The following is a 12,959-nucleotide window of genomic DNA, read 5'->3' as shown; positions in this document are numbered from 1 at the left end:
CACCGGACACTGCACTGCACTGCACTGCACCGAAAAGAATGCGTGTTGGTTGTTCCCAACGAGTACATCACCTCGTCGCTTTTCAGGAGCCCCTGCTGAGGTTGGCAAAGAACTTGTCTGATCTGAACCTTGGCACTTTCTCGAAGAGTCAGAGGCCTGGACAGAGCATGCTCGCATAATAGAGTCCTTGATGCGCTCCAAAGATGGTGCCTGAGATGGCTCATACTCCTCCTCCAGCTGCATCAGCAATGCATCGACAGCGCTGTCGGCAAGAGACGTCGCACCACTCGAAAGAATAGCAGTCTCCAGCCATGGATCTGCCAGAGGCATATCTCCGCGAAAGCAAGTCGTCTTGGGTCATTGCTGTGGCTTGGAGTTTCACCGGTCTCGCCATCATTGCTGTCACTCTCAAAATCGTTACGACCACCCGCATCAGCCGCAGTGCTGGTTGGGATGACTTCTTTATCGTGCTCTCTCTCGTAAGTAGTCAATACTTCTCTAGATAGGGTTCTTCTGTTAAGGAGAGTTGTTCCACAATTGCCACCTAACTGTAGTTTCTGCAGATACTCAGCATAATCGCCTCGTTTTTCGTACACTATGCTGCCGTGCTTGGCCTGGGACGACATACGATGGCAGTTTTCTCAGAGTTTGGACCAGAGAGGCTTGCAATGACGGCGAAGATGCAGATTCTTGGGTATCGTAAGTATCATCCTGCAGCTGTTTCCATAGACCACAGCTAGATACATTAACTAACTAAGAGGCATTGTGAAGCATTCAACATTGGTGAGTATTCTCGAACCTTGAGAGACATAACATCATCACTAAATGAATGTGGTCTTCTCTCGCGCAGGCGCCTTCAGTCTCCCGAACATCGCAATCGCCATCCTCGTCATCAAACTCCTCGACCCGAATCCATGGAGGAAATACGCCCTCATAGCCATGGCTATTCTACAGGTGTTACTAGCCGTGGTCATGGCAATCATGGCATTTGTGCAATGCAGCCCGGTAGACAAGCTGTGGAATCGCGGCCTGGACGGGAGCTGCTGGGATCCCAGCATCCTGAACAACTACTCGTACTTTGTCAGCGCATACACCACATTGACCGATCTAGCGCTCGCCGTGGTGCCGATATCAGCGTTCTGGAATCTCCAGATGAACATGTCGACCAAGATCGGCATCATGGTTCTTATGGGGCTGACCTTCCTATCCGCTATTGTCACCTTGATCAAGGCGACATTTCTTCATCTGTTCAACGACACAGAAGATCCTTGTAAGCTGCACACTGCCCACCATATTTCTATCGAGTATCGGTGAGACTCTGCTAACTCGAGCACCCCCCAATCGTAGTGTGGAATGTGGTTACACTGGTATTCTGGGGACTGTACGTACAACAAAGAAGCTGCGAACAACTGCCCGATAACGCTCTCTACTGACTAGGCTTTGCGTCTTAGAATCGAGCAAAACATCGTCATCTTCGCTGCCTGCGTCCCGACCCTACGACCACTGTTCGCACGCGCCCTCAGACCACTTGCCTACTCCAACAGTCCTAGCCAGAGCAACAGCCTCGGCAACAACACCAATCTGCAGTCCTTTGGACTTCGCAGCCTCGCATCCACGCACCGCTTCCGAACAGGCACCAAGTCTGGCGGCAGCAATGGCAGCAGACTCGATGCGGGTGGCGACGGCGACGAGAAGACGACTCCCAAGAGTGCCGACGAGAACGGGTCCCTATCAGAAATGCCCCTGAGCCATGCCCACCGCCAAGACAACGAATACAACGACATCAACAGCGCAGGCTCGGCGATAGATCTATCCCCACCTGACGGGGGTTACGCCCGTACTACAGGTACCGAGAGGCATGACCGCAACCACAAACAAGTTACCAAAAACAACAGCCGGGACGGATCATCCTCCACCAGGAGCAGCAGCAGCGGCATCGATGCCGACGTCCAATTCTCGCACAACTCGCGGCAGGGAATCTGGAAGCGTATCGAGGTGTCTATGCAGTGGGACGAGGACGGGGACGGGGACGAAGACACCATGCCAACCTCTTCCGCAAGACACGGTGCGGCGGCGGCGGCGGGATCGGTGGGAGCACACAAGTGCGATGGCAGAGGGACCGGGATTCGGGCAGAAATGTGTAGAAAAATCATCGTGCCGGAGAGCCTGACCGAGTCGGTTGCTAGGCGGTAAATACGAATGTTTCCTTTTTGTTTGCTCGTACCATGTGCGCATGCAGATGGGTGAGAAAGTTATCACGAAGCGACTTGGAAACAGTTCATATCTTACAGCTGAATGAAAACCTGGTTTTGCTTATGTTTCCGCCGAGTCAAGACAAGCAAGACGGCCAGCAAGCCTGGGTTGAAGGAGTCCCATGTCCCCGTACCTCATGCTCTAGGCCTCGGTTAAACATGAAAACGGGTATTATTCAAAGAGCCTCTTGACTTCTGACCTTCCAGACCCCTGTTTGCTAAATTCAAAGCGCAAGGAAAAATTGAAGCAGACCAATCCTGGCCACCCGCCCGCTTCGCCGGCCAAAGCGTGGTGGAAGAGACGCGCGTGTTCGACTGTCCCCTTGCGGCCTTATGGCATAACTCAATTTAATTCCGTCTAGTATTGTCTAAGATACGGGCCGATATCCAGAACCACTAGGAGGCTCTACTGTCATCAACAGAGCCGTGCTGCTCATGAGACCCACGGTGCAAGGACTTCCTTCCACCACCACCACGCTCGGGAGTGATTGCTTGCCCTGCTTGTCCAAGTCCCTAGCCGTTGGAACAAACCTTGGGGGAGTCAACCGGGACACACAGAAGACCTTGGTGGACGTGTGTGGTTGGGCTCGGGCCTGTGCCTTCCGGTACACAGGTCGTGGCAGATGGACCTGGCATGTCTCTCATCATCGAGACGGCGCGGAACACAGATATAAGTGGCACGCGACTTGCAGATAGTCAAGACACAGACACACGAGCACCGACACGATCACCAATACAACCGACCAAGGCCTGCTGCTGCAGTTCACTCAACAGATTTTCCCACGATCAAAGCTTACAACTCTTTTCGCATGTAATAAGCTCATGTATTTATGCAAAATTTTGATGGCTACCATGCATGTTGCCAGGGTGCCAAGCAATCCCCACCCCTGATCGAACACTGTATCTGTTTTGTATATAAACTCAGAAAAACCCAAAACATAAGTTGCGCGGCTGATGCTATGCTTTTCTTGTGTTGGTGGGATTAACGAGGGTTAATGAAGAAGAAGAAAAATATAAATCACGTTAGGCAAAAGATACAGCTCGATGCAGGTGTAGGACCCTTGGCGAAACCCACGACTTCAATCCCTCCAAGCTACATCACATATACACAAAACTTAGATGAGCATCGCAGCGACGACAGCGGCGACGGCAACCAGGCCAGCGCCGCCGACGGCGTTACGAGGCCCAGCAGCAATGGGGATGGAGGTGACGGGCAGGGCCGGCTTAGTGGTCGAAGCCGCCGGGGGCACGACGACAGTCAAGCTTGTGCTGACGGTGGGCTCGGGGGCAGTGATGAGCACAGTGCTGCTAGCGGCCGGGGGCACCTCGGTGTAGGGCGGGACGACGGACGGCGTGAAGCTGGTGGTCGGCTTGACGATGGAGATGGAGGTCTGGGTGACAGCGTTGGTGCAGCTGGTGACGGTGACCTGGATGGTGGAGGTCTTGGTGGTGGGGACGGGCGCGATGGCCGAGAAGGTGAGGGTTCCCGTGGGGTATGGCACGAGGCTCTTGGAGGTGTTGGCGGCCGGGTTGTCGACGCAGTTGGACTCGGAGAAGGCGGTGGCACCCTTGAGGAGAGTCTCGGCGACGGCGCCGCCGACCTGCTCGACGACACCCTGGAATTGCTCGGGGAGGAGGCCCGATACCGTCTTGATCAGGTTCTGGGACTGATCGCCAATCTCGCTCATGAACTTCTCGACGGTGCCACAGAGGCCGGCCTGTTCGAATTGGGACTTCTTGATGGTGAGCTTTTGGATGAGGTCCTTGCCGGCGTCGGTCAGGGTGGTGATGCAGCTCTGCAGGCCGACAAGGCCAGTGATATCCAGGTCGCCAGACTTGGCGATGCCCTCAATGCCAATCTCGATGGAAGCGACAAGGGCGCCCGCATCCGCCTCAACCTGTATCGAGTCGCCACTGAACGCGGCCACAGACTTTGTAAGGGTCTTGATGGCGGTGGTAACAGAGGTGGCGGCAGACTCGATGGCCGCGATATCTCGGACCCGGTGAGCCTGGGGAATGCGGACAGGCTCGGCGACGGCGGAGACGGCCAGGGCCGCGGCAGAGACGAAGAACGTGGCAAACTTCATGTTGCTGGAGGATATGTTATGGTGTCGGTTGAAATATGGAAGAGTGCTTGAAGGTTGCTAAGAAGGCGTGTTGCTTTGCGTAAATTTCCAGCACTGCTGAGTTGCGTATAAGTGGATGAGGCGGAGGCCGAGAAGCGGAACGTGGTAATGCTGAAATGGGGAAACGAGTGTCGGCTCAGCAGACAGTGTCGGAATGCGAGATGGGCGGAAGAAAGAGCGAAGGAAGCGCGTAAATGCGACTGGGAGGGAGAAAGGAAGAGGGTATTCGCAGCCTGCGAGCCATCGTGGGCCATAAGTATGTGTCGTCGTCGTAGGCAGCGGGTGCTGGCTGCGCCCCGTGCCTGGGCTGGGCCGGCCATCTGACCCTGGACGGGCCTTGTTTCAAGCTTGGGGATGCTAGGCATTGTTTGGCTCGGCGGGCACGGGCAGGACGAGTGCCAAGCCCCGCCATCTGGGCTCGCTTCGGGGCCCGATTGGCGTGGAGGGCGCGGGAACAGCGTGGAGCGGCAGGCGAGGGCCGCGTGATTGGCGGCAGTGGCACGCTGGGGGCATTGACGTGGTGGAGGAGATGAGCGTCAATGCCCCTGGAGCCAGCCGGGATACGAGGCGGCACAACACGAGAGATGAGATCATGGGCCGCCAGGGGTGGTGGGGCCTCCGCAAGTCTGTTTCCTGCTCTGCCTGGACATGGCCCAAAGTCTGTGCGCTGTCCGTCCAGAGATTGATTGTTTGTGTGGACGCTGGCTCGTGTGTGGAACGTCGCCGCGGGTGGCCGATCTGATGGAGGACGTTGTCAGCGGTGTGAGCAGTATGAATAGGAAAGGAATCATCGTCATCACCAGCGACTCGCCTTGCTTGACCTTGATCATATCGACCTTCGACTCAGGGCACGACCGCAACTGTGAGATCTGGCTGCTGCCTCTGGAGCTGGCAGTGCAGCTTTATGCAGGCAGGGTTCTTTGTGCGGGCGGAGCAGATCATGCTGGGGGAGTGCAGGCGCAGGTGCAGGTGCAGGCAGGACCCCTGCGCCCGACACCCTGACATGTCGAAACACGCTGCCAATGGCAGGCCACGCGCGGTCACGCCAGCTGCCCACTTGAAACACGCCAGCGCCAGAAGCCAGGGCCAGCCAGGTGCCTCAGGCAGCAAGCGCTCTCTGTCTCTCGTCTCGTTGAAACAAAACACTTGTGTTTCTCGACATGTCACTTCCGACGGCAGTCAGAATGAGGCTCAAATCTCGTCTTCGTTTCAGTCTTCTATAATTACCGACAACACACACCTGCCATGCCACTCACTATAGCCCACTGCACTACGGCAGCCGCTGCCTCTTGCGTGTCGCCTGTGCCACCTCGCTCTGCGTCGTGTCCTCGGCGTACCGCTTGTACGCCGCAATGTACTGCTCCTCGTCGCTCCAGGTGTCCTTGACGCTCTCGCGGCTCGTAATGGCCCCAAACCACCGCCGCCACCGCGCCCACACGGCCTCTTCCGCGCCGCCTTCGCCCACGGCCGGGATCCCCACCCCGCCCGGCTTGTAGTGGTCGATCAGGAACAGCCGCCTCGCCCACGGAGCCAGCATCACATCCACCAGCGAGAACTCGCGGCCCAGGAACCACGGCCCGTCATCCTCGTGATCCAGCGCCCTCTCCACAGCAGTATCATCACCACCGCCGCCATCACCGTCCTTCTCTGCCGCTGAAAACCCCTCCATCTCCTTGACAAAGGTCTTGATGTGGCCCAGGAACCCCGCCCGCGCCTCCTCGAGCGTGTACTCGCCGTCCTTCTCCGGCGTGTGCTGCAGGAGCCGGTAGAACCCAGGCACAATCTTGCCGTTGATGTGGTCGATCCACAGCCGGCAGCGGGCGCGCGCGTACGGCTCCGACAGCGGCGGCAGCAATCCCGGTCCAAACCTGGCGTCCTTGATCCCGCTGCTCGCGTACGCCTCGTCAATGTATTCGCAGATGACGGCGCTCTCGTACAGGGGCTTCCTCCGCACCCCTCCCGCGCCGACTCCATTCTGGCCACCACCATCGCCTCCTCCTTCCGCCTCCTCGTCCGCCACGGGCCCGGACCCGTCTGCCACCGCCCGCTCCCCGGTGCTCAGCAAGCCGACCGTCTCGGGGACGGGCACGGCCAGCGTGGGCACTAGGCCGCGCGGGTTCAGGCGCAGCAGCTCCGGGGTCTTTTGGTACGGGTTGACCTCGATGTACTGGTGCGGCACGTTCTTCTCGTGCAGCGTGATCCACGCACGCTGCACAAACGGGCAGAACCAGCCCCCGTAGAGCTTGAGCGCGTGCGGCGCCGAGTGCAGCTCCGCGTAAATGGCCGCCGCGCCCGAGGTCGAGGCGTGCAGCGAGGTGTCGACGTCGGCCATGTTCTTGGACGAGAAGAGGAGTCGGCGTGCTTGTGGTTGTGGTCGTGGTTGGGCGGTGCCGGTGCCGGTGGTCTGGGTGGAAGTGCTGGACCACCCCCTTGCAGATTTGAAAAGTGCCGGTGCTGTAACTGTCGTCCTCGTGAAGCCAAACCGAGGTCTTGAGCGTGAGATCCGTGCTGGTGCCAAACTCGATTGCACTCCAAGAACCAGACTGCCGCAAATGGAGCGAGTCGACCTGGGCATGGACCAGTGATGCAGGTAAGTGGCGTAAGCACAAGATGTGCCCGAGAACACGAAGCTTCAGGATGTCCTCGTGAAGAATGGGCAATGGGAAGAAAACCTCTCAATTCCAGCGTCGCGGCTGTAAGTGATGCCTACAAAATCCAATAAAGGTATGACATCGAAACGATGTGGTTAGGACTGCCTGAATGGAGTGCGCTGCAGGGAGCTGCGCGAATGCATGACATCATTGTTACATACCAAAACTCCAATGCACTACCCCAGCCAACCGTCCGAGACATGCTTCAGCATCTTACCAGAGTACGCATTTCGAGACACTAGCAAATCTTCCGGAAGCCTAATGGTAGGCTTAAATACTTGTGCTGCCTTTGTGAGCATTCATGGATGTGCGTGCCGCGTGGCAGCCTGTGATTATCAGATGTCCTCCGCGCAGACGCTGTTCCAAGCTCGACCAGCACAGCCACGGTAGTAGTCTGTGACACGATAGGGCGTTAAGTCGTTTGGGAATTTTCTTTCGTGTGGAAGTTCTTCTGTGAATCCAGCCAAATGCGTCTATCATTACTTCTATAAGTGTTGAGGAACGACAGCACACAGATAAAGTCTTATACACAACCTCACTATGCATCAGCCATTCCATCAGCTCGCAAGGGTATTCCACGTATCCCCTCTCCCCTGCAACCTCCTCTCGGTCGCATTCCGCAGGTTCGAGTCCGGGATGTCGTACCGGCTCCGGCGGTTCTCCCAGACCGTCTCCCAGAAGTCGTAGCCCCTCTCGCGCTTGCGCTGTCTTCTCTGCTCCCTGCGCATCCGGACAGCCTCCTTCTTGACTTCCTGCCTCGCCCGCCTGCGCTGCTTCGGCTCCACTCGGGCAAAGACCGAGATGGCGAGCTTGATTGTCGAGGTGACGAGGTGGAACATGGACCGGAACCAGCCCTGGACACGGGTACTGAAGGCTAGAATCAGGGAAAGGAGGATGAGGAGGACAGACGAGGGGACTGTGAAGAAGGGAATGTCAGCTGATTGCAATCTTCGCGATACTGCCCCTCGTCATATACATTGAAGACGATAAAGACAAGGAACGTACGAGATATGGCTCCAATCGTCGTCAGGCTGATGTAGTCCTCGTCGGGTGCCCATTCAGCAGTGTTCATCCCAAAGAGACTCGTGAAGAAGCTCAGCGGCAGGAAGATCACCGTAAAAGTCGTAAAGATCATGACAGACAGGTTCTGCGAACTTGCCAGTTCGGTCTGAAGTCTTGACCAGCGGACCTCATCCAGCTGAGCTTTGCGCTGCACCATTTCTTGGAACTTGTCGTACTGTTGCCCTCAATTAACGTAGCGTCAGCAAACAATTCCAGAGCCCAAGCATGTGCTGCCCATGAGCCAACCAGAAATCCACCTCATTTTGACCTCTCATGGAAAAAAAGAGTCACTTACGTCGTTCCTGGTAGCCTCGATCCTGAATAGCAGGTCCTTAGTAATCCGCCTGTAGTCATCCAGCCTCTCCTTGGCTTCCTCGAGATATCGGCGGCCGTTGCCCGTCAGATCTAGCAGCTCGGGCCGCTCATAGTTGCCGCTCATGGTCTCAACCACTTTCGCCTGCTCGTCGAACAAGTTCTTCAGGGTCAGGAGCTCATCGTCCATGTCTCGGAGCTCGAGCAGCGCGGAAGTGTTTTCGCGGTTCTCGCGTTCGGCCTGCGCCATCTCCCGCTGATGGCGCTTCTTGATCGACTCCGGGCGGTCATCGTATCCGTCGCTCTCGGATTCCGAGCTCGTCGGGTCTTCCCCTATTCGTCCTTTGAATGTTGCCATGCGGAAGCGCTTCAGAGAAGATGTCATGCGCTCATTCTGTGCGAAGTTAGTGAGGGCACTGCCAACCCACGAGGGGCTCCTAAGAGGGGCATACCAATATGCCTAATGCTTCCTCGAATATCCTGAAAACTTCCAAGTCTGGGTGTGAAGTGCGGTCGATAAGCACGGTGACAGCATGCAGTACGATGAACGCAGCGAGCTCGAGCGCATTGTCACACCGTCCTGTCAGATCGCCATTCAGTTCATTGTAGATACTGTTCCGCAGGTCGGCCTGCTGGAACATCTGCCCTTCGCTGGGATGAGATTCTCGTTTGGGGAAGAACGTGGCAACAGTCGCTGGTAAGACGGAGTGTGAGCACGGAGCTATATGACGTTACGGTAAAGTGCCAAAGCCAAGCAAACAGCTTCTTGTTTCTGCACTTACACGTGTTGATGGCCCACATCCACAACTGGTCGACTATCAATACATTGCCATCTAGAATATCCTCCTCGACTTCCGAATCGGCCACCGCTGTGTCTTCACTTTCGCCGCTTGTGGGAGACATGGCGGCAATGCTCCCTGTACGCGCAGAATCACGAAGGAAATGTGCGGGCAGGTCGGGATTGCTATCGAGTGGTGTCTTGAGTGACGCCAGAATCTGCTTCTCCGCTCCCGTATTGTACATGTCCTTCTTCTTGAAAGGCAGGCTGAAGCGTTCTTTAGTCAGTTTGTACAGCATTTGGTCGTCGTCCCGGGCATAAGTATCCTGCAGTTCTGGATAGCCGTACTGATCCAGTGTCCGACGAGTATTAAGCGGTGGGTCGTAACCAATGTAGTCCCAGATGACCCGTGCTTCGAGCGAGTCAAGCTGAGCTATGTCTGGTGGGACGGGTCTAGCTCTGCCCTGTGCCATTCGCCTTCTCACAATGTTGCGGCGCCTGATAACGTTGAGGTAGGTGTCAAAATTGAGATATGGCAAGAAGACGTATAGATGACTGGGAGCGTCCTTCTCCAAGCTGTCCGACAAGCGCCTGGGGTCAATGATTCCGCCAGCCACTGGATGCAAAGCTGGAGTATCTGGATATGCTCCCTCACAATATCAGCAAGAAGAGAAAAAGTATCGATGCGTCTTGTATTGACTTACGGCTCTGTGATGGCGCGAATGCGCATCCTGATCGGACATAGCTCGCATGTTGATTTGCATGGCGGTCTTTAACATGCCTCTTCGCCCAGTGCTCGTTGTTTAGCAACCAGGAGTAGCTTCTGTCGTGAGTCTCGGCTAGCTTGTCAAAGACCAACTATTGGTCTCAAGTTAGCAACTCTGCATAACATGAACCAGGGACGATCACGCACCTTGACCCAATGCGGGTTGTTGAAGGGCAGATGGATCCACATGATCTTTCGCTTGTTGGGATCTGGTCTTGAGAAACCCGCAGTCATCTCCTGGGCATCGGCAGTGCGACTTGCATTGCGACTCGAGTATGACGACGCAGAGGACGTCGTGCGGGCCTGACTCGGCGACGCTGTGTCAGTGGGTACGAGAGCGGGCATGCCCTTCATGAAATCTCGAGAGGTACCAGCTGCTAGATCTCCCTCGGAGTCACTTCCTTGCTGAAGCTTTACGTCTTGCCTCAATCCTTCAGAAGGAACTGGCGCTGAGGCTGGTCGACTGCTCTGGCTCCTCGTGATCGTGTAATCAATGGCCGGCGGGAGAGGCTCCAACACTATCTCCGGTATTGGTACTCCTTCCGCATCGTTTATAGCCTTGGTTGCGGGTGAGTCTGCATCAGGTGGAACGATGCTCGCGTCGGAAGCCCCTCTGGACACACCGAAAACCTTCTGCCCAAATTTTTGCACACCACTAAAGACCTGAAGCGCACTCGAGGCTCCAAAGCTGTTTCCTTGCCTCAAGGACGAGTATCCCTGCTTGGCAGCCGACATGCGCTGCGGTCTGGCTGCGACTGTCTCAAGTCGCTCTTTAAGACAACGCTCCGGGCCCATCTCGAGGAAATGGGCAAGATTGTGTTTCGCAATGTATAGGCGGATGTCTTGGTCCTTAGTATCGTCCGGATCCTCGTAAAAGCCGATCAGCTCGACCTTGACCTTGTCATTCAGCTTGAGTGGTGTGTGATCAAAGCTTGCGCTCAGCTTCTGAGCCTTGCGGACAGCAGCACCGAGGTCCTGTAGGTAACTGTGCATGATGCGGACATTCCCTGGTCCGAATGATGCGCAGTGAGCGTGGTCGCTCTCAAGTGAGAATACTTTTTCGCCGCGAGTCTCGGAAAGGCTGCTTTTAATTGATGCGATTGGGGCGCTGAAATGTACTTCATCGTGGTCAGAAGTACCAAGGCCGGAGAGCTGCGAGTCGACAGTCTCGCAGAACGTCCAGACACGCATCTCGCTTGCAATATCAGTGAACCGGTCGTGGATGCGGATCAGGGGCTTATATCCAAGTCTGAGATCACCGGTTATAGATGGCGGGAGCGGGACCTGCAAGAACAAGAGGTGTTGGATGCTCTCCCGGAGTTTTGGCATAGACAGATAGCTGGATCCACGGTGCGGAGTTGCTTAGACGCGGGTCGTTAGCTGAGGCCTTGCAAAAGGAAGGCACCGGGACTTACCAAAGAAGGTGATTCCGTGGCAGGCATACATCAGTGGCCTTAAGTCCTCGATTTGGCTGGCCTTGACCAACGCGAGCTTAGCCACGAGGCCACCGATGCTATGACAAATGAAAAAGAATGGGCGAGATTGATTCAATCCGGCCCTGATCCTGACGAGGTGCTGCAAAAGGTCGTCGGCGGCGTCGTCCAGTGTGAACCCGGCGTGTACTGTGCGATGACGGTAGAGCATTATTCTTGCCGTGTTGATCTCCTGCCTTATGCCCTGTCGTATCCAAGAGGGCGAGGTCTTTGTTGGTGGTCTCCTAGAGTCAGGGGCGACCACGCCGTCCGGAAGGCGGTGTTGGACATCCTGCGATTGGCTCTCTACAACATTCGGAGGTGCCGAATCGAAGTACGTCGCATCAAAAGGTTCTCGACTCCAGGTATCAACTGGTGAAGCTCCAATGCACGGAATTGCAACGATGTCGACAAGTGTCTCATTGTAGCCTTGGCCTTTGACATCGCCATCGAGTTGTGAGAATCCGGCTTGAGACTCAGATTCTAAGACGCTCCTTTCCGCTGACTTCCCTACGTCCGATGAGTCTTCGTAGTCGGACTGCTGATCGGCCTGTTTCGTGGACTCGGTCTGATGCTCCGATTGGGACTGAGTCGCCAAAAGCTCGTCGTGAGGCAGGGACCAGGCCCCAGGCATTACAGGCTGTGCCGAGACCATGGCTCTCGCATTTCCAGCAAGCCCTCAGTATGCAAGTTGACGGGAAATGGCTGCTGCATGAGAATAGTCCCAAGCCACAAAAGCCTGCAGACCCATAGGCTTTGTAGGAAGTAGTTATAGGAAGGGACAGGCCACTGGAGCAACAGACTGTTCAGCTGCCGATCGCGAGCACCGCGCCCTGCAACTTTGTGTGGGGCTTACGCTGTGGGCTGACAGGCAGCCTTACCACCCCTGAAAGACGAGCAGGGATGAAGCGGCATCGTGATCAAGGGGCGCCTGAAAGTGCGGGAACTTTCCCATTGGGGTGCAAGACGACAGTGTCCAAACAATTTGCCGTATCTGGAGAATTTGGTCTCGTCGAGCCTTGAGGTTTCCAGTGCCACAGGCAAGACAACAATCGTCCGTTGTTTTGCTGTCGACGACCCAGATTACAAAAGGCTGACTTGGCGAGCGCCCTGCTCAGCATCGGGAAGGGCTTGAAGCGAGCATACCTGGGTGGCCCCCATTTTGGAGAGCCTTGCAGGTGTCAGACGACATCCCGAAATGAGGCGCTGCACTAGAAGGGTGTGGAGAAGAGATGCATGCTGGCGCCGCCCAACCTATGGGATTCCAGGAAGCCGTAGCGATCGTCATTGCCGGGTGAGAATTATGCTTCCCAATGTGACCCGTATAATTTCGACGGCCTTCTCGTAATGAAATACCAACTTTGGGCTCTTTTGAGGTTTGTCAAAGACATTGTGAAGTGAGGGGCGTTCTTGCGAAACCCTAGATCTTTTGGACCCTCCCTGGCTAACGGTCCGAGCCGCAGTTGAGTTTGTCGAGCGGGCTTGGCCCATGATCCGTTTAGAGCGAACTTTATGTGCGACACTGCAAGTTGGCCCGCAC

At 55.9% G+C, this 12,959-nt stretch overlaps 4 protein-coding genes across 4 annotated transcripts; 1 reads left to right on the top strand and 3 right to left on the bottom strand.

Moving 5' to 3' along the window:
- Positions 1-177: 177 nt before the first annotated feature.
- Positions 178-2,193, top strand: B0I36DRAFT_383449 (uncharacterized protein; the record flags this gene model as incomplete). Its single annotated transcript, XM_046160958.1, has 6 exons — positions 178-479; positions 564-699; positions 772-783; positions 851-1,270; positions 1,348-1,381; positions 1,452-2,193. The coding sequence occupies exons 1-6, from the start codon at positions 312-314 to the stop codon at positions 2,191-2,193; spliced, it is 1,512 nt and encodes a 503-aa protein (XP_046014456.1). The 5' UTR covers positions 178-311.
- An 861-nt stretch (positions 2,194-3,054) lies between these two features.
- Positions 3,055-4,715, bottom strand: B0I36DRAFT_321789 (uncharacterized protein). Its single transcript, XM_046153763.1, has one exon. The coding sequence runs from the start codon at positions 4,337-4,339 to the stop codon at positions 3,368-3,370; it is 972 nt and encodes a 323-aa protein (XP_046014455.1). The 5' UTR covers positions 4,340-4,715; the 3' UTR covers positions 3,055-3,367.
- Positions 4,716-5,556: 841 nt separating this feature from the next.
- On the bottom strand, positions 5,557-7,374 carry B0I36DRAFT_321788 (glutathione S-transferase). Its single transcript, XM_046153762.1, has one exon. It carries the CDS (start codon positions 6,951-6,953, stop codon positions 5,649-5,651), a length of 1,305 nt encoding a protein of 434 aa, XP_046014454.1. The 5' UTR covers positions 6,954-7,374; the 3' UTR covers positions 5,557-5,648.
- Positions 7,375-7,438: 64 nt separating this feature from the next.
- On the bottom strand, positions 7,439-12,195 carry B0I36DRAFT_287943 (uncharacterized protein). Its single transcript, XM_046151630.1, has 8 exons — positions 11,363-12,195; positions 10,095-11,308; positions 9,886-10,039; positions 9,186-9,818; positions 8,856-9,097; positions 8,387-8,797; positions 8,035-8,266; positions 7,439-7,945 (listed from the first exon to the last, which is right to left on the bottom strand). Exons 1-8 carry the CDS (start codon positions 12,072-12,074, stop codon positions 7,587-7,589), a joined length of 3,957 nt encoding a protein of 1,318 aa, XP_046014453.1. The 5' UTR covers positions 12,075-12,195; the 3' UTR covers positions 7,439-7,586.
- Between the last annotated feature and the right edge of the window lie 764 nt (positions 12,196-12,959).

Source organism: Microdochium trichocladiopsis, assembly GCF_020744255.1.
Source record: "Microdochium trichocladiopsis strain MPI-CAGE-CH-0230 chromosome Unknown B0I36scaffold_4, whole genome shotgun sequence".
Lineage (NCBI taxonomy): Eukaryota > Fungi > Ascomycota > Sordariomycetes > Xylariales > Microdochiaceae > Microdochium > Microdochium trichocladiopsis.
The sequence above is the reverse complement of the archived record's forward strand: the minus strand, read 5'-3'. Positions and strand labels throughout refer to the sequence as shown.

Coding starts and splice junctions, on each gene's coding strand:
- B0I36DRAFT_321789 (XM_046153763.1), bottom strand. CDS start 4,339: ATGAAGTTTGCCACGTTCTTCGTCTCTGCCGCGGCCCTGGCCGTCTCC.
- B0I36DRAFT_287943 (XM_046151630.1), bottom strand. CDS start 12,074: ATGGTCTCGGCACAGCCTGTAATGCCTGGGGCCTGGTCCCTGCCTCAC. Junction 10,040..10,094: donor ACAACCCGCATTGGGTCAAG/GTGCGTGATCGT, acceptor TGAGACCAATAG/TTGGTCTTTGACAAGCTAGC. Junction 8,798..8,855: donor AGGAAGCATTAGGCATATTG/GTATGCCCCTCT, acceptor AACTTCGCACAG/AATGAGCGCATGACATCTTC.
- B0I36DRAFT_321788 (XM_046153762.1), bottom strand. CDS start 6,953: ATGCCCAGGTCGACTCGCTCCATTTGCGGCAGTCTGGTTCTTGGAGTG.